Here is a 20,102-nt window from a genome sequence, read left to right as displayed (position 1 = left end):
ATGGAATAGTTGACTGTGTCAAAGGCAGAAGAGAGATCAAGTAGGATGAGGACACAAGGGGTGTTGGAATCGAGGTTGGAGAGCAGTTTCCATGCTTCTGGCAGCTCTGAAGCATGACTGATTGAGACAACCAACAGATTCAGTGTGAAGATTAAGCTGGGAGATGGCCAGCTTTTCCAGGCGTTTGCCCCGGAAAGGAGTGATGGAGATTGGGCGAAAGTTTGCCGGACAGGAAGGGCCAACAGAGGGTTTATTAAGAAGAGGGTGCACAAGTGAGTGCTTCAGGGGGGTAAAGGAAGTCCCATGTGGTGAAGGAGTGGTTGCGAAATCAGCCAGAGCAGGGGCCAAGGTGTCAATGTGGTCATTAATGAGGAACAGGGGTGAACTTGTTTTCATGAGACTTTTATAGATCGGACTTGTCTGGAAACCTTGTCTGGGGAGAACAGGGAAAAGGAAGAGGAGGAAGGGGAGGTGGTTGAAGGGCCAGAGGACGAGCAGGGAGTAGAGGGGCCAGGGGAAGAGGGAGAGGACAGGATGCCCAGAGTTTGAGATTAAATGCGAAGCCAGGCCCGTGCAGAGGGCCTGGGAGGGAACAGGAGAGAGACTGCAGCAGGATTGGGCAGCTCCTTGCAGATTTTAAAGAGTTCGGCCCAGTTGTTAGATGCCGCAGCGAAGAAGACTTGATGTGTGCTCTCTTCTTGTTGCGGACAGAGCAGGTATTGCCTTTGGAGAAGGCAGCACGCCACTTTGTCAAAGGATGTACCGAAAGCACGCCATTTCATCTCAGCCGCCCTGCACTTGAGTTGAAGCGTGGCGAAGTCCGAGTCATACCAGGAGTTGCACTTTGCTTTGGGCTTCAAGTGGATCCTCATGACAGGGGCAAGACCATCAAGAGTATCAGATATCAGAGTGGAGCATGGAGAGGGCTGTGTCAGGGTGTGAGTCAGCCAAAGGGGAAGAGGGGTGAGAAAGTGGCAGCGAAAGACTCAAAGGACACACGCTTCCTGGGTCAGATAACCGAGAAAGTAGGTGGCAGTGCTGGAGTTGGCTTGGCCTGAGGGGTAGAGAGGGTGAGTTGGGTGGAAAGGAGAAAGTGATCACTCCAGGGGAGCGGAGTGGTGAGAGGGATAGAAAGGGGATGGTTTGTAGAGATCAGAACATCCAGAGTGTGCCCTGCAGAGCGAGCCAGGCCAGAGGGGAGGATATAGTGCTAGAGAGTCACGCAAAAGAGTCCAGAGAAAGGAAAGGAAGCATCCAGGTGGATGTTAAAGGCTCCAAGGAGGAGTAGTTGAGTGGTCGAGACCAGGAAGGAGGAAGGAAGAGGAGAGGTCCGCCCACTCAGGAAAGAGATCTAACCAGGTGGCCGATAGATGTTAGCCACAGTAAGGGAATGGCTAAGGGAGAGCCTGCAGACTAGGCATTAAAAAAAGAAAATAAAAAGAAAAAAGAAGAGTAGGCCTGTGTAGGAATGACAGAGGCAGGAATCCACTCTGGGAAAATCAAGGCTACACCCCCTCCGGTACGGTTGGACCTGGGCGCGGAGAGGATCTTGTAGTCATCAGGGAGGAGAGTGTCAAAGCTTGTGACAGAGCTGGCCGTGAACCATGTCTCGGTGAGACCGAGGACATCAAGGTGAAGTTCTTCAAGGAGGCGACCAATGTCAGAGGAGTGTTTGACAGCTGAGCGAGAGTTTAGAGTGGCAATATGAAAAAAGGTTGCCGTCCTTGAAAGTCTTCCGGGGAGGGGTACAAATCAGTGGTACACCCTGCAGAGGTGCAGGAAAAGAAGGAGGAGAGGGCAAGGTAGCCAAGGAGAATACAGCAGGGGGGAGGCAAGGAAGCCGTGGAGGGAAGAGCAAGGAAAGCAGGAGAAGTAAGGAAATTGATGAGGCGCAGGAAGAGTCTATCAAAGAGGAGAAGATTGGCCAGCGGTCCTTGGACCAAGACGGTACCATTCCGGTAAAGATTGATGGTGACCTTAGAGGAGTGGAAGGAGGCCAGGAGGGTCTCCCACCGGGTGCTACCATTAATGGGAGAAGAGAAAGGAAAAAGTACATAGTCCATATGAAGAGTCCATAAGTCTGGTGACGGAACGACAAAGATGTCGGTGAGGGTTTGCCTAGAGGCAGCACTGGCATAGGTGTCGGCGATAGGGAGACCTAGGTTGGAGACCAGGATGTCCCTTTTAAACTTTTTCCTACCAGATTTAGTGAGGAGAACAGGATAGCCGATAGAGAAGCAGTTAGAAAGGATAGGAGACAGAGCACCATAGGGTAGGTAGGGAGAGGAGAGGAGAGTAGAGTAGAGTAGAGTAAAGGGGGGGGGCAGGGGGAGAAAAATAAATATATCAAGGGGGGTTGGGGCAGGGGGGGAACACTAGGGAAGGACACTGGGAGGTGTGCAAGCAGACGAGACTATAGAAAATTGAAGAAAATGACAAGGGCTCAGACAGTAGTAGAACAGTTTGCTAGGTGAACACTTTGGTTTTTGCCTTCTTACTAAAGACAGCACTAATTTTACAATGTAATTTAGCAATGGAGACAGCACACCTAGGTCTGAGTCCCCTGTAGAGTGGGAGGGGCCTAGGTTTCACAATGCAATTTAAATATTTTCACCAAAAATGCCCCCTGTCCAGGGTTGGGTTGAGTTTCACACATTTGATTGAGCCCTCACCTGGACAAGCTTTCACAAACTTGGGGTTTGTTGGGGCCACTGCTATCAATTCTCTCAAGGAAATATCCGTGGAGTCCCGCTTTTTTCATCCTCGGGTAAGGGCTCGCCCTTTTAGAACTCCTTAACATGGTCCGACAACTCCTTCCAGTAAGTTACATTCACCAGATCCAGAGGATGGCGGCTTCTTCTTGGTATAAGAAAATGCCAATCTGTCCCTAAACTTCATCTTATGTTTTCGCAGAGCAAGTCCTTGTGTTGTCCTTGGTCTTCTCTTCCCCTTTTTAGTTTTAGCCATTAAGTGGCGCTGTAACCGCATCTAGTCTGAATATTGGCATGGATAGTGGAAAAAGAGATAGGATGGGAGACGGGGGAGAACGCGCCTTTGTGAGGGGCATTGGTCTTTTTAGCCAGCCATTGATCATTATGGCCATCCCTGCAAACTACCTGCCCCTCCCCGCCTAAAACATCCCTCCATGCATACATACCTCTGAGTGAACACTGCATCAGTGTTACATAGTCTTCAGAAAGGTAATGCTTTAAACGCAACTTAAAACCAGCCCCTGATGTGGTGTAATAAAAATGCCTTAACGAATTGTGCCTTCAGCCACTTTATAAACAAGAGGTGGAGGCTCATATCTATTCCTTGCACTTACTTCCTGTGCATAACGAGCACTGGCCAAGCCAATAATGTCCACTCCTGTATAGGCATGACTCAGGCATGCACTTATGCTCGGATACACTATCAGCTGTGGCCATTTTAGGACCAGGTAGTACCATCCTGGCAGTGCATGGAAAATGCATATCCCATGCATGCACAAGCCAGAACTGTTGGCTTTTTGCGATGTTTGTTTAAAGTGTCTCATACACCTGCTTCATGGCTAACATGCAATATGCCGGATTGAAAAAGTTGATTTCCATTTTTTTTTTGCCTTGATGAACATGCCCCCTGTAGGGAAAAGACATGGTAGAGGTGGGATGGAAAGAAACGGGATACATTCACATTACCAGAGTTCCCACTATAGCTGGAATCCACCATTTGCAAACCACAACTAGCCCATGTCTCCATAACTTAGACATTTCATAGTGCACGGATAGAAGTCCGCAACAAAATACAACTCCAAGCAGTTGCAAGAGATTTAAAAAAATGTAAATTGAAAGAAAAGAAAATTCATTAATTCGAAACTATGTCGGGCCTAAAAACAAGCAATACAAACGGAGATAAAAACAGGAACATTACAATAGGGATTTAGAGTGAGGATTCTAGTTTATTAAAGTAATTGGGGGTAAATAAAATAATCAGAAAAATTGGATTTTGAACAGTGCAAGACTGAAGTTAAATTGTGTCTGGAATGGTTCTAGCCAGCAGCAGCTGCGACAGGCTACTAGAAAATATACTTCACAATTTCTAGGTGCAAAATCATCTCCAATGGGAGCTGGCCCCGTATGGATTTGGTGGGCTCTCATTGCCACTGTGCTGCAGTGTGTTGCAGCTAGTTTTAGTAAATAACTAGCTTTAGAGTGTTTATGTAGTAATGAACATGTTCTCATGTAAATCATACTGGATTTCCACAAGACACCGGCAGTTGCGCAAAAACGCTGCCTTTCCCTAGTCTCAGGACACAACACTAAGGGTCCAGGATCAGTGCTCAACTAAAAAACAAAGTCAAACTGGGGCTGTGAGAATGCTTGCAAAGATTGCCATCAACTGCTAGCCATTTCCTTTGGCTAGATAGTGCTTCAAGCTGCTAAACAGAGTGTAATGGCGGGCGAACGCGCCAACGAAGATGGCATGGCGGGCGCCGCCCCTTAGTGGGGGCTGCCCAGCCGGCCTCCCCCCCCACTACTCAAGAAGCAGGTCAGGGGGCGGGGATGGGGGAGGAACGCGCAGCCTGCCCCCGGAAGGGACGAGAGCGCGCGAAACGCAAGGGGCGGGACAGGGAGCCGAGGGAGAAGCAGGCCTCATAAAGGCACAGGTTTGTTCCAGATACAAACACATTCTCCCTCGGTTCCCTGCCCCCACCGGATCGTGGATTTTGTTTCGATGGATCGTGCCGTGCAGTTCCGGACACAGAAGAGGAAGGTTTCCAGTCTTGTTGCTGCTCAGGATGCCGGACAGTGTTCCTGACCCGGAGGAAGAGGGCTTCCAGTCTGGGATGCGGTTTCCAGCCAGGAGGAACTTCGCGTCAGCCAAGTATGGGCGTCGGGTAAGGAGCAGGGCGAGGAGAGAAGGGGAAAGCGGGGCTCGGCTCTGGCAGGCCCGGAAGAGAAGGTACTGCAAGGGTGAGAGCAGGGGCTAGTCATGGTTTGGCTGCCATTTAAAAGTGTAGAGGGCATTTGTCAGCGGTCGCGGCGTTGAGAGCAAGATGGAGCCTTTTTATGTGTTAGTATATAAAGGTGGAGAGGCTGTGTCCGAGGGCTGATTGTCGGCAACAAGATACGGCCATGTCGTGCGTCCTGTAAAACGGGGGGGGGGGGAGGGCACAAAACTAGTGGGCCCAGTTGCGGCCGTGCTGCTGGTTAGTTTTGGCGAGGCAATGGCGTTTTGTGGAAAAATAACGCAGGGGCGGCAGCCTGTTTCTGCATTTTCCTGCCCGCAATTTGGGCACTACGTGCAATTTTCAATAGGGATAATAGTGATGATTATGTTATAGCACAGCGAGGAAGGGGCTCCTGTGAAACGGGGGGGGGGGGGGCCGCAAAGCTAGTGGGCCCGGCTGCGGCTGTGCTGCTTGTAGTTTTGGCGAGGCAGGCAACAGCGTTTGTGGAAAGATAATGCAGGGGCGGCAGCCTGTTTCTGCCCGCAAATTTGGCCCTTCGTGCAATTTTCAGATGGATAATAGTGATGATTATGTCATAGCACAGCAAGGAAGGGGCTCGGTGTGCCGGGGTTTAGAACAGTGGGTCATTCGCGGAGCACACAGGTTGGGGTACAGCTGGCAAGTTGTGGCTCGGGCAGCCGCTGGAGTTTTAACTAGCAGTTCTATAATGGCTCACAGCGCGGTAAAGCAGGCGCTGACCCAGCTGGTCCCAGGTGCGAATCCCCTCTGAGGCCTATGCAAAAAACAAACGCGGTACATCTGGCAACATGAAGGGCTAGGTTCAACCAAATCCCTACCCTTATTTTAATGGCGGAGCGGGATGTGCTGCCACCGCACGATGGACAGCAATGGCACACTGCATTTTCAATACTGTCGGTTCTGAATGGGAGGGAGTTTAAGAGTTGGGTCGCTTGGCATAAACACAAGCGTTAGGTCGGTCGGGGGGATCAAGGGACCTGAAACGCGACATGCCCGCCGTAGGAACGGAAGCCCGTAGATGTCTGGGGGGTTTAAGGAATAATAATTTGGCATTTTGTAAAGCGCTGCGAGCCCTCAGGTGTCTGGGCGCTGCTTATTGTTGCCCACGGTGTGTGGTTAATTTGAGAAGCAAAGGTGGGGCAGGGTTCGAGGGCGTGCGAGGTAGAATGCGGGCGGCCACGGCATGAAGGGGAGAGGAGAGGGTAGGCTGCAATGCGCAGTGTAACAGTTAGGGAAGGGGGCCACGATGCGGTTTGCAACGTGCCTCTCTTGGAATTTCACGAGCATAATTGCGGGGCATAAACAAAAACATGGAAGCACAACGGATGGCGCGCACACTCGTTGTGGTGCAGCGTTTTAGGGCGCATTGTTTGTAGTGATGTGGTACAAGTTGTCTTCGCGCGGGGCAACTCGCGGGCAACGTGGCAGGGTGAGGGGGGGGGTGGGATGAAGGATCGCGATTAGGAGGAACAGATGCACAGGGCTCGTAAAATGTTTACCAGGGATGGGTTTGGTTTAACCATGCTCTGGCCCCGCATGCCCAAGTGCAATGGAAAGTTTGGTATTTATATAGTGCCGCGAACCCCCTAGCCTTCCTGAGAGCTGGTGGGCGTTGATTGCAAACGTATGGGGCACCGGGAATTCTAAATGGGGATTGATGTTAGTCATGGGGGGCCGGCGAATTTAGAGGGCTAATTTGAAGATGCCACTAACACAGTATACAATACAGGTCGAGCTCGGTGTTTTGAATGGGGGGCACACCTGGTAAGTGCGGGTTTGGAAGTGCCATGGGATGGGGCCTTTGGGGGTTTGGTCCACGCTGGGGCGAGACGGTTGCAGGGTGGTAAGTACGGGAAGCTGCATTTACAGTGGTCAACATGAGTTAAATGCGGAAGGTTTGGCACGTTGTTGGAACAAGGATGAAGGTTTGGGGGATAGTTCTTTATTCACCAGGAATGGCCTACTTTGTTCGAACACATTTGGTTGCCGTGCGTGCCGCATGTCGGATTTGGTAAACGGGGCCTTCTTTGTGGGGGGCCCCGAGTTAGGTTTATTACGCCATGTATGCCATGTTTTCGCAACGTGGTGGCCGCAGCGCCACGACCAATGTTCCGTGGGCGGAAAATGCTATAACAAAAATATTCAAACTCAGCGCGGCGCAGGGCTTGTGGTGAATTACCTGACATGGAGCTCATTCAGGGGGCGCGTGGCGTGGTAGGGTAAGAAAATGTTATGTCAGGGGGGGGGGGGGGGGGAGAGACGAGAGTAAGAGGTGGGGGGACAAAGAGCTTGCAATGCCTTGTGGGTAAGTGTTAAGACTGAACTAAGTTGACCTCCAACCAAAGGAAAGGTACAAAATAATATTTTAAAACAGCGCAATTTCTTTATATATGAATTCAACCTTAAACCACTTCCATGGCACTGCTGACGAGTTACTTCACTATGCGGCCAATAGTTTTGACCAGTGTTGGGAGCAAGACCACACGGAGCATCACACATTCGCTTCGAGCCCCCTCACCCCGTGCAGAGAATGGCTGGGGATTGGGGTGCTCGGTCCGGCGAAACAGGGAGTAAGGGGGCACAGTATTAAGGGGTACAGAACTAGACACCGGGAATGGGGGGGGGGGGGGCAAGGGTGAGAGCACAAATACCACATTCAAGCATGATCTGTAGGACAAGACAGTTCTATTAAACCAACCAGTTAAGCATCACAAGGTAACGTGCCGCAAGAGCTAAGTGCGGATTAACGGAGAGGCATCTCCTGAAGGGGGCAGGAGAGAATCCACTCGAATTCACTGGAACGAATTTCAAACCCACTCAAACAAACTACACGTAAGGGCATTGCGCATTTAAGTTAGGGTTGCCCCAAGACACAGTTTCAAAATGGAGTCTAAAACAAAAAAAAAAAACTTTAAACCTTTCTCTACACGAATGAAATTAGGCATTTGCCTACTCCCTCACAGTTACGAACCAACCTGACCTAGGTCTAGGTCCTCAACCCGGCAATGGCAACAAATGGAATATCCTCAGCCCAACTCGTACACCCCCCCCCCCCCCCCCCCGGTGCGTTTACTTCACTGCTGCCTGGGAGTAGGGTGCGCAGGGGAGGTAAGGCCTTGGAAGGACGGGGGTGGCGGGGACAAGGAGGCCATACACCAACCAAGGAGCAACGGAGCGAGGGGAGTAAGCGGAAGGGTCGGCTATGGAGCGACCTGTGCAGGCTGGGGGGAACTCTCTGCTGCCGGCAACCAGCAGAGAGTCTTGGAGGAGTACTGGCAGGCCCATAGGGGAATGCTCAGCCAACAGCTTAGATATTACGGCGCCCCAAGAGTACTAGGCTCAGGGGAGGCACGTAGGGGACTTGGGAGCCAATTCCAAGCCCAAAATTGCGGGGGGGGGGGGGGAAATCAACATGAACTCACAATCAAGGCCATCAAGGGAAGTCGGTCAGGGGGGAGCAAGAGGAGACTACGGGGGGCTCAGGTAACGGTGACAAAATAACAGCAAGGGGAAGTCTTCACGGAAGGAGGGGGGCATGAGGGGGAGGGAGGTGGAGGATCCAAGATAGGGCGGCTAGGCGAATAGAGGGAACAGGGGGGGAGGAAGCCAGCCCCAAGGAATAAGGGGGGGGGGGGGCAAGGACCAATAGCTGGGGGACAGGAGACGGGGTACAGAAGAACAGGGCTGGGAAGTCTGCCTCTGGGGGGAAATGGAGCTAGGATATGGAGGGGCAGAAACGGCAGGGGGGGGTTTGGCGGGACCCTAAAAACTGGGGACCTGGTGAGTGGAGGAGCGAGGGAAAGGAAGGAAGGAGAAGGGATAGGGTACACCGAAGAGATATTACGCTGGTAGGGGGGGCACTGGGCCAGACTCCACAAGGAGGCCGGGGGGGAGAGGGAACTGGGAGGATTTAGGGGCTCGGCAAGACGGAAGGGAGACATGGGGGCAGCATAGATAGGATAGGGCTTCTGGTACAAGCGGCACTTGGGGGACGGAGAGGGGGGACAGAGTAGAGTAGAAAGGACTCAAAATAGACGGGCATCGCAAAGCGATGACCATATAGGCAGGCAGAAAGGTGTGGGCCGGCACCGGAGGTCGGGGTCGGCCTTAACGTACGGATGTGGGATATGTGTAGCGTTGGGGCACTTGTGGTGGTGCCGGTATAGGAACCTGATTACTAGCGAGGCACCGCGTGGCTGCCGATTTTATCTAGACCCAAACACCGGACACGGTGAAGTGTCAGGGGAGGGGGGGGGCAGGGGATTCCCAACAAAGACCTAGAGAAAAGGGGGGGCCTATGCCAAAAGTCGCTCATGGGAAATCTACAAACGGCCAGGGGTAGAGAGAGGTTAATAGCAAGGGCCGGGCTCAACCTGAGGCGTCCACCAGACGAGGAGGGTAAGGGAGAGGGAGGGGGGAGGAGGGTAAGGGAGAGGGAGGGGGGGGGGAGGGCAAGGGATACCTAGGTAGCCGCACACAGAGTAGTATACCTGTGGTGGTGACTGACGGATCGCCTGTAAAATAACTCCAAGACTTTATGCAAAATAAAGCTGCTGAGGCATTTTACTCTTCCAACTTTACAAGGTGTCTGAGTTGTTTCTTCAACGTGTGATGTATGACATATGCTGGGGGGTATGAGGGGAGGAGGGGGGGGTGAGGGGCCAGGTCATGGAGGAGGGGGGGGACAAGGCACTGGGGTGCCCACGCTAAGTACTTGCCCGACTTCTCCCTGCGATCGGTGGAGCCATGGGCAGGGATCCCACTGCTCCCGCCAGGATTCCCCTAAGAAATGTACATCTACTACTGGCCACTTCTAAAACACTAACAAAGCGCCCAATAGCTTTGCCGACACTTGTTCAGATTACGTTGGAGACACCTAACCTTTTAAGACGGGTTTTTATTTTTACAAAAAAAACATGGCTGCATCGGCACTGCTCAAACTTCATGAAGAAACAGTGACATTGCAAAGGCTGCGTTTCAAAGGCGTTCACATTTCCTAGCACCGTAGGAAGGGCTGCAGAGCAGTCAAAGGAAATCCACAGGACACCGAGAAACCCACAAGCCACACTGGTGCAGCTCGAGAAAAAACAAGTCGGGAATCCGCAAAGGTTTCATGTGCACATCATGTGCTTCAATCACGGCGTCGAGCCACCCTCCTCCAGGCCTGCTGACGCCATCTTCATGCCTAGGAAACAAGCCTTTGCTGTTTGTTTTCGTTTGCTGGTGTTCTCATTAAAACTACAGCACAGTTTCTACCCGTTCAGCAATGAAGTCAAATGCAATAATAATACGGTCAATCCATAGGGGAAAAAACAAGGCCGAGACGACCGTGTTCTCATAGCACTGTTGGCTTGACCAGAGGTTGTAAGAAGTTGGATTTTCCCATGCTTTAAACATGCCATAAATTTAATCGTTCTCAGAAACACGACTAGATTAAATTGAACGGATTTGGGGGGAGTGCATAAGTAAGGCCATCTGATTTGCGCTTTCACCGTTTTTCTTTTTACACATTAATACCGAATCAAACAATTTCCTTTCAGTATTTACTTCTAAATAATTTTAGTCATGCATTGAATGGGTGTGCAATTGCAGACAAATTAATTTCCTTTTTAGGTTGTTGAAATCACTGCGGATAGGCAGGCCTTGAAGTATTATGCAAGAAACCAGCTCTACAAGACTCCCACCACAGGAATAAGAGTCCGAATGTGTTTTTCAATGTGGAAAAATAATAGTTTCAACGTATTTCTTTTACAAATCAAAAATAAATGTGACTAAACAGATAAAACTGGCAAAATATGAATACGGACAAATAAAGTAGGAAATATTGAAACACACCATAAAAGCAGAAGCCTTATGTAGAATGATTTGAAAGCGGACAGGCAATGCTATAGGCCCATAGCGCAGAGCACAGGTGAAGTAGCATGCACATACAACCAGTTGGGTGCGGCAACATGCAGTTTTCCCAGAAGAATTCAACGCCAGCAATTAGATCAGAGCAGGTAAGATAGTTCATAATCTTTGGCTACAGGCCATTGCTTTGATGCTCCCAAGTGAAATTACCTTTCCTTTCTCCAGTAAAGGGCACATAATCCTCTCTGTCTTTTTGCTCCAGTGCGTCCTTCTCCAAGTAGGACAGGAGGCTTTCCCGGTCAAAAGATCCTGTGGCTTTCCTCTCCGTCTGATCCTTCTGTCTGTAGCCAGCTGGTAGAAGTGCATGCTGGAAAAACACAATTAAGTAAATTGCGTGAACCGACACAAAGGCGAATGCTACTATGCAAGGATCTCGTGACCTTTCAGAACACTGGATAGAAAAATATGGTCCATGCTAACTGTTTTCCAAAATGATACAATGTGGTGCCCTCTAGTCATCCAGTAACGGGACTGAAGGGTACAGGACAAGGCAGCGAGAAAGACAGACTTAATAGGGTCTTCTTTTTTCATTTTCACTATCCTTTTGATATACTTGTCACCGGCACCAAGTAAAGGGATTTAAATAATTTACACCATTCAAATGGCATTCTAGAACAAGGGCACAGGTTTAGGTATCTGTAGCAACTGTTCCCAGGCTATGCCCCAACCAGGCCTCTCTTTTCTTCCAAGTAACGTTCAAGCAACAAAAATATGTGCGTAATGTTCTTAGTATTGGGACTATATGTTTGAAATGCCTTGTTTGCAGCCCGAGAAATTAACCAAACTATCTCGCACTCTGAAAAAAAATGGAAGTGGAACACTTCCAAGAAGCAATCAACGCTAGCTCATCCGCCACCGCTTACACATGTAAGCTCATCAATGCCAGCAGACCTTACCTCTCAACCTCCAACTGCATCACCCTAGCCAGAGCATTAGTACTTTCCAAAGTCGACTATTGCAACTCTCTCTACCTGGGCACTAGCCTAAAGAACATCAACAAGCTTCAAGTTATACAAAATGACGCACTAGGAGCAGCCATGAACATACCCAAACACGAGCACATCTGTTACCAGACGCGACTGTCATTGGCCATCTATATCTCAGAGAATCGAATATAAAACACTCTCTCTCACACACAAATGCCTATCTAACCAAGCACCTAGATACCTCGGACAACTTCACATACCATATATCATCCCGCCCAACCAGATCAGCCCAAACTCACTGCTTAAATATCCCCAGATTTAAGCTCCAAAAAGCAGACGGCACAAGCTTCCCAGTGCTTGCCGCAAAACTTTGGAACCCACTACCATCCGACCTAAGAGCCGAACTATTCCTTCCACCGCCTCAGACACAGCGCCAAAACTTGGCTTCTGGCCAAAGAAGTTTAAATTGCCGACTCAGCATAACACAATTGTGCACAATCGCATACTGTGTATATACATCACAATCTGTATATTGTCAGTAACTGCGGTACAATGTGTATATCTTCAGCAACTGTATCACAATGTCTTAACTTCATGCAATGTTTACCTACTCATGCAATGTTTTACATACCTACTGCTACCTGCCTGTAACACTTGCCTCCCATGCCTGTAACACTTGCCTACCATGCCTGTAACACGTTCACTACTGTGCAACCTTGTAACCATGACAAACGCCTGGATGCCCCTGGGCCAAGCGGCGCGCTACATAAATAAACTAATCTACTGAAGGTCCGTCAGTGCAGATACAGGAGTGAAACAGACAGGGCACACTCCTCACTCCTCCAATGCACCCCTACAGCCCTTTGCCTTCTCTCCTCATGTTACAATAGCTTCAGACCTCCTCCCCCCGCCCTCTCCGACTCGAGACACCCAAGTTTACAAACATTTTGATGCCAACATAATCTCTCCTGAAACTCACCCATCACTACAAGCATCAAGAAAAGGCTAAATGCCAACCTTTGTAGATTGCCCCCACTAGCCCAGAGTTCCTTGTTGTGATAAAGGGTTGATCATACGCATCATATGTTCCATCCTGATGAATGCCAGCTATGTACCCCAACCTCTAAGTCTGTGCAATACAATGAAGTGAGTATGGCAAAAGGAGTAGCACACTAGACAATGGGCAGGGGACAAGGGAGGTGGGCAGGGATGCTCAACTTCTAAACAGTACCTGCACTACAGCCATGTTGGTAATCTCCACGGTCCCACAACCAGGGAACTTGGAAGTGGCCTGTGCAGCCAAAGTGGTCGATCCAAAGATCGAAACTGTTCACTTTGTCCAAACTGTTTTATTATTCTGTCACTTTCATGACAGGTTAAGGGAGAGGTGGGTTAAGCCTACCACGATGGCTGCTGGGGTTAGGCAAGTATGCAAGAAGCTCCCATTTGAGCAAAAAGAAATGCGTGGCTAGAGGTGGTTTTTGCAGCTGCAAAATAAATCCGAAAGGTATGGGAAATAGCCTCGATTCCCTACTCTCGTATGCCCCCCCCCCCAATCTTAAGGCCAGAGGTGTTCATGGTGGAATGGGACAAAAAATACTTGCAATGTATAAAAAGTAAACCAAAGAAATGCCTTTGCAGCCTCTTCGCTCTTTTTTTACTTTTTGAAGCAAGGTGAGGAGTTGTGGGCAGATTAATCTACTACATGTTTCCACTAAGGTTGCTTTTTAGGTCTTGCACAGCTAAACGCAATGCTGTGGCATCCGAAAATGGACAGCAAGCATAGCAACAGCTGATCTTCAGCATCTTGGCTTTCTGCCAGAGGTTTGAATGACTCGCCTACGAAGTGGGCCTCCACCTAAAGAGCTCCTTGCCTCGGTGTCCTCTTCTCCATCAGCTGTTGCAGTGGAGAGAAGAGAGCATCGTGCTGAATTGTGCGATGGCATCATGCACCTTTCACACAGGCAGCAGCAGTCGTTTCCAGTGAATGTGATGAAGCAATGTTGAGACCTGCAGTCCAAGTCGCAAAGCTGGAGAAGTACAGGTTGCCGATGGAGGAAGCAGTGGATGCATTTATTTTATTTGTACTTCTAGAGCGCTATACGCCAAAGCGCTTTTAACAATAAACAGTACTAAAAAGTGAACAATGACGAGTACAAAAAACGTTTTAAGAAGTGGATGAAACAGAACGAATAGCAAAACGAAGGGCGTTTCAGTTAAAGGGAGCAAGCAGAACGACCAGAAAACGTGAGGTACAGGGAGATTGAGTAACATTCAGAGGAAACCAAGATTCCGAACGTAAGTATCATGTAGGGGAATAGAATGATATAAGTGAGGAAAGATCAGGGGGAGCAAAATTGTGAAGAGATTTGGATACAAGACAAAGGAAATCGAAGCATAAGCGAGAATAAAAAGAAAGCCAACGCAAAGAAGTCAAAGCTGGAGAGACAGAGTTACAAGAAGATAAGGAAAAGAGAAGACTAGTAGAGGAGTTAGAGATCGACCGAAGAGGGGGCAGAGAAGTGGCAGGAAGACCAAGAAGACTGGAGCAATACGAGAAAAGAAAAGATACAAGCTTAGTCGCATGAAATGAAAGAAAGGGTCAAGCTTTCTGAATATTGAAAAGATAGAAGCAACAGGAGCAGGAAAGTGTAGAAATCTGTGAGGAGAAACGAAGAGAAGAATCAATGAGTGGGGGAGCTGTTGCGTGGCTAGAAAATGGCCACAGCCTGAAACGCTCCGGCAACGGCTTCAGATCCTTAGTAAAGATCCTGCGACCTGAGCCTCGGTTACCTTCCTGCAACCCACAGCATATACTATTATATGGGGCAGTGACATAACGTGGCAGTGTTCAGCTTTAAAATGAAGCATCCGCTAGCCCATCATACTATGCGATGATACATGCTGGCAAATACACGTGGCAGTGACGGACTGACTGCAAACCCTCCCTGAGCGTAGCATACCCAAGAGCACCCACTAGCCTGGGTCGACTACCCTAGACCCGTGAAACTCACCACAAAGCGTGGATCCTCCCTGTGGCGACACCTAAAAGAAACGCAATGGACGGTGCAGGAGATTGATCCAGGCGGATCTCCTTTGGTGGTGTCCGGCATGCCCCTGATAAGGCATGACTTGCCGGCAGCATCAGGAATCTCAGGCGAGAACCCCGGAGCAGCCACCCGAACAAAGCAAGCTGGCACGGGCACTTCTGACCCAATTTGACTGCAAGGACCCGACCTGCTCCCAGGGAGACATCTAACGGAGTCATGAGGGTTAAGTCAGCTCCCCCATCCCCGATGGTGTGGCCGCTGCGGAGCACTGGTACAGGTGCACAACTCCCAACTCCATGGCATGACTCCCCTGACATCATGGGAAGGACCCGCTGCCGCAGGGAGGATATTGAACTGTGGCACGTGTACCGCCCGAGTCCTGCGGCTGGGAGACCGGCCTCTTAGGAGACTCGCTGCAGCTCCACGCTGCTGCCCCAGTGCTCACCCTCCGGTGGTTTCTCTGCTTGGCGGCCTGGGTGTGTGCAGACCCCCAAACCCTAACCCTCATAAGCTTCTGCTCGGAAGATCGGCCTGTCACCGAGGGTGTAGAACATGGTCTGTGGAGATCCTGGGTTGCTGCATCATGATACCCGCCCTCTGGGGCTGGAACAGCCATATTGGAGATCTGCCGCCTTGAGGACGGAAGCCACGTTACACAGTGGGGGGGCTGCATAACCATGGACCCCGGAACTGTGCCGGGACCTGCATCTCCCTGCCTAGGAATGCCTTGGTGAGTCACCGAGTACATTATGAAGGACACTGCTCAGGAAACATTAACATGGGTCGACTCGGGTGGTCCTCCACGATAACCTTTGAACAAGACTCAGAGTGATTCCAGATTGGCAAGTTCAGCCTGCCACTGGAGGGGTGAGACGCATGGAGTGGGGAGAACCCAGGACGGGGCAAATACCCACTCTCTGGAGCCAAACAGCCATACCGCAGAACCGGTGCCCTATGGAAGATATAACCCATGTTACAATGCACTGTGGGGGGGCAGCATAGTCATACACTGGTGCAGAACTTGCATCCTCTTAACTATGAATACCTTGATGTGACACTATTTGCAATAGGAAAGGCACTGTGCAGGCCACATTACCACAGGTCTCCAGGGAGGCCAACCACGATACCCTCCCCACAAGACTTGTGGGTGTTTCCAGATTAGGCCCGATATATCCCTGTAACCACCTCTTTACATCTACCTGATAGGTGCCCGAATCTGAGGTGAACAACCGCCATCTTTCCACAAATATATTTGAATATTGGACCCATAGTCCAAACTCCGACCACCGGGGTCCCCTAATAATTAACCTTACCACTGTGCTACGACAATCTGAAACACAGGACATAGTGATGTGAGCAAGGTGCACGCTTCAGTGAGTGCAATGCAATGGTCAACCCCAAAAGACAGGCCAAGAGGGACCAATTTGCATGACGGGATCAGCCACAACCCTCCCCCGGAGCACAACCAGAGCCCTGTCCAGGTAGATGTGTCGGCCCTACACCAACCCCTGCTGGCCCTGAAAAGTAGCACAGATAACCTTGGCGCAAATAAATCGATGCAGTTACCTGTAAAGTTGATATCGCTGCCATACAGATCGATGAACTCTGGCTGAATGTCTGAGGCGGAGCAGAGAATAGGTTAAGCTGAGGACAAGGTGGCTGCCCTGCAACGGGAAGTGGCAGCACTACAACAAACAGTGGCGAAGAACGAGGACCTGGAAGGACGATCAAGGCGGAACATCCGCATCCTGGGAATACCAGAGTTCACATCAATTGATAACATGGAGAAATTTGTGGAGAAAATACTGGCGAACGTCCTGGGGGACCCCCTGCTCACGAACATGTACATGGTGGAGCGAGCACAATGCTCACTGGCAGAGAGGCCTCCCCTTGGGTCCCCGGAACGTCCCATTATTGCCAGAAATTTTAGTTATCGTGACAGGGATATCCTACTTCGTGCCGCCAGAGACAAGGAGCTGCAGTGGGGATCTGCTACAATTTGACTCTTCCCGGACTTCAGTCAGACCAGGAACAAAGGAAAACCTTCCAGAGTAAAACACCCTGCGGAGAAAAGAGGTTCAGTACTCCACGATATACCCAGCCAAACTCAGGGTGGTCCACAATGGCTCGGTAACCTTAACCTGCCCGGAGGCTGAACGCTTCGCATTTAACCTCCCTAACCGTGAGGCAATCGCCTCAGCGCTCGCCTTGATACCACCAATAATTCACCGAGCTGCCATATGATTGCCTGGATATTTCAAATGGAGGGTGCTGAGACGGACAAGGTCGCGAAAATGCTGGACGTGGCCGTTGCCACGAGGAGCAAACTATCCGCTTGTGGCTCCCAGATATCCGCAAGCCACTGCGGACATTGTTTAGTGATTAATGAGGGATGTTCGGGGGGGTGGTGGGGGGTAGGGGAAATGGGAGCCGGTAGGTTTAGGTTTCTGGCGTGGGTGGGGGAAGGGTATTACTGAGGTCTGGAATAGTAAGTGTTCAACTGAAGCGGTTTATAAGGGAGAGGGGGCGGGGGGGATTTGGGTCCAGCGCAGGAAAGCGCGATCCAATGCTTATGGCACACCATGGTAACATACTGGCTAGAGCCCAGAGTACAGCCAAACCAAGTAGGGACTATAGACCTAGACATTTCTTACCACTGTTCACAATATGGGAATGCCCAATTCAATGAGGAAACTCGACACCATAATGTCATGGAATATACATGGGTTCACCAACCAGGAAACAGTTCCGACTAATAATTTATAATATCAAGAACCATAACGTTAATGTTTTATGCCTTCAGGAAATGCACTTAGCTCAGGCAGGGACCCTCCCCAACATAGCAGGCTTGGGTATCCCTAGATACTGGCCTTCATCCACTACACACTCCCGAGGGGTAGCCACATATATACATTGCTCCCTGGATTTCAAACTGCATGAACAGATCGGGGATGAGGAAGGCCGGTATATTATACTGGGCGGGGAGATATTCAGATTAAAAACTTCTCCTGATAAACATATGCCCCAAACAGACTCACCTGATACTTTCCACCACTGCACCTACCATATCCATACATTCCCGGACTAAATGACATTGTGTGGGTGGGAGATTAACATGGCCATCAGGTTAGACATGGATAGATCTACAGTACAACACAATCCCACGCCTGAGCCGCTCGCGGTAAACGATATCGCAGATTATCTCAATTTACACGACAAATGGCGCAGGAAACACCCCGCTGAAAGGGAATACGCCTACTTGGGTGTTCATGGTAGCTCCTCCAGAATAGATTATATTATAGTGACTTCCCCCTCCACCGGCCAGAGGTGTAGTTGAGGGCGACATGCTCCCCTGAACCCTCTCGGACCACTCCCCGGTGTTAATTTGTGTTGCAGAATTAACTGCGCCCCCGAACCAACTGCGCTGGCAGTTTAGAGCTGGTGTCCTAGAAGTAGTATTCAGTGAGGAAATAGGACAGGATATACAGACCTACTTCCAAACCAATGAGGGGTCGGTCCCTGACCCGGCGGTGATCTGGGAGGCCTTTCAGGTATAAGTCAGGCTGTTGTGTAGGGCCTTCAGAACCCCTCCTTCTTTTGATATACAAGTCCATGCATGTATTAGAAACCACTATTAAAGATGGAGACACTGCAGGGAACCCAAGATTCGCCAGAGGTACACAACACCTTGAGAATGAAAAGGGGAGCTGCGCCAGTTGGCAATCAGAGAGGAGAGGTTTCTTGGAGACCTGATTGCAGCCGTAAGATACAGCGAGGGTGACCAACCTAGCAGGACCCTTTTCCTGGGCCATCAAACAAACACCAACTGATGCCCATTATGGAATTAGAGGACTTGAACAGGAGCCTCAGAGACCCAGAGGGAATCAATAGCATATTTTGCGAATTCTATGACCGATTATATACATCCCAATCCAACGTAGGGCACGATACCATAGTGCAATATCTGGACAAGATAGCTCTGGAGCGGCTAGACCCGACCCAAGGGGAAGCTCTGAATGCACCCATATTGGAATAAGATCCGCAAAGATGTTCTCTCCCTCCCGAACGGGAAGGCCCCGGCCTGGATGGAATGACGGCTGAACTCTAGACCTTTTGTTGTCGTACCTGCGAGATATGTACAAGAACACCATATCCACAGGTGTCCCCCACCAAATCCACCAGAACCGCCCTTGTAACAGTGCTCCTCTAACCAGAAAAAGACCCCCAAAAAATGCACATCTTACAGACCACCATCTTTAAATCAACACAGACAACAAAATATTAGCTAAAATACCTGCGGACCGACTCTTACTGCACATGCTTGCACTGGTGCTCCCGGACCAGGTGGGATTCATCCATGGTCGATCAACCCAAAATAACCTGAGGCGACTGTTTATGCAAAATATCGACCCAGAGGTCCCCATAGCTGTGGCAGCACTGGACACAGAAGGCCTTCGACACTGTGGAATGGCCATTCCTGTTCGAGGTCCTCCGCCGGTCTGGGTTTGGCCTTACATTTATAAGGTGGGTCCGCCTGTTGTACACTGCACCTAGGGCCGCGGTGTATACCAACGCTATGACCTCAGAATATATCCATCCAACACATGGAACAAGCCGGAGATGCCGCTGATACGGTTCACCCTTGCGTTGCAACCGCTAGCCTGCTACATACGAGAATATCATGCTCGCCGGGGCGTGAGAATACAATCACACCTCCCTATACGCGGACAACATACTACTATATGTCAAACATCCTAGACAGAACCTAGCTCCACTGACAGGAGATAAGTAGATTCAGAGACTTCTTGGGGTTGAGAATTAATTGGACCAAGTCAGAAGTGCTACCCCTAACCCCAAGTGTACATAAGGCAGACGTTGGAAAGGACTTCTGATGGTGCCCCAAGGCATAAAATACTCTGTCATCTTCGGGATTTTCTCGGTAGGAGACCTATATAGGGAGAACTATGTAAAGACGCTCGAACTACTAGAGCAAAGAGTGAGATTGTGGATCCTCCTACCCATCTACCAAGCCACCTGCGTTGCTTTGGCTAAAATGGTAGTCCAGCCCTTACTACTTTATATCTTCAACAATGTGCCCACCTGGCCCCCTGTAACACTTCTGGTCCCGACCTAAAATCCTAATGGTACGACTAGCATGGGCCGGTAAACAAGCAATGGTGTCCTACGACACCCTCGCCCTACCATACGAGCGGGGCGGGTTGGAATACCCTGACTTATACTTCTATT

General features: G+C 50.0%; 1 protein-coding gene across 2 annotated transcripts in view; it reads right to left on the bottom strand.

The window, feature by feature from the left end:
- Positions 1 to 20,102, bottom strand: part of LOC138504373 (tropomodulin-3-like) — a 419,121-nt gene that overhangs the window by 251,694 nt on the left and 147,325 nt on the right. For both annotated transcript variants that reach the window (XM_069624833.1, XM_069624832.1), the window contains exon 3: positions 11,030 to 11,186. In XM_069624833.1, coding sequence (XP_069480934.1) covers positions 11,030 to 11,186 — 157 coding nt within the window. The remainder of the gene's footprint in view (positions 1 to 11,029; positions 11,187 to 20,102) is intronic.

Source organism: Ambystoma mexicanum, chromosome 11 (genome assembly GCF_040938575.1).
Source record: "Ambystoma mexicanum isolate Mex_15411 chromosome 11, UKY_AmexF1_1, whole genome shotgun sequence".
NCBI classification, from domain to species: domain Eukaryota; kingdom Metazoa; phylum Chordata; class Amphibia; order Caudata; family Ambystomatidae; genus Ambystoma; species Ambystoma mexicanum.
The sequence above is the reverse complement of the archived record's forward strand: the minus strand, read 5'-3'. Positions and strand labels throughout refer to the sequence as shown.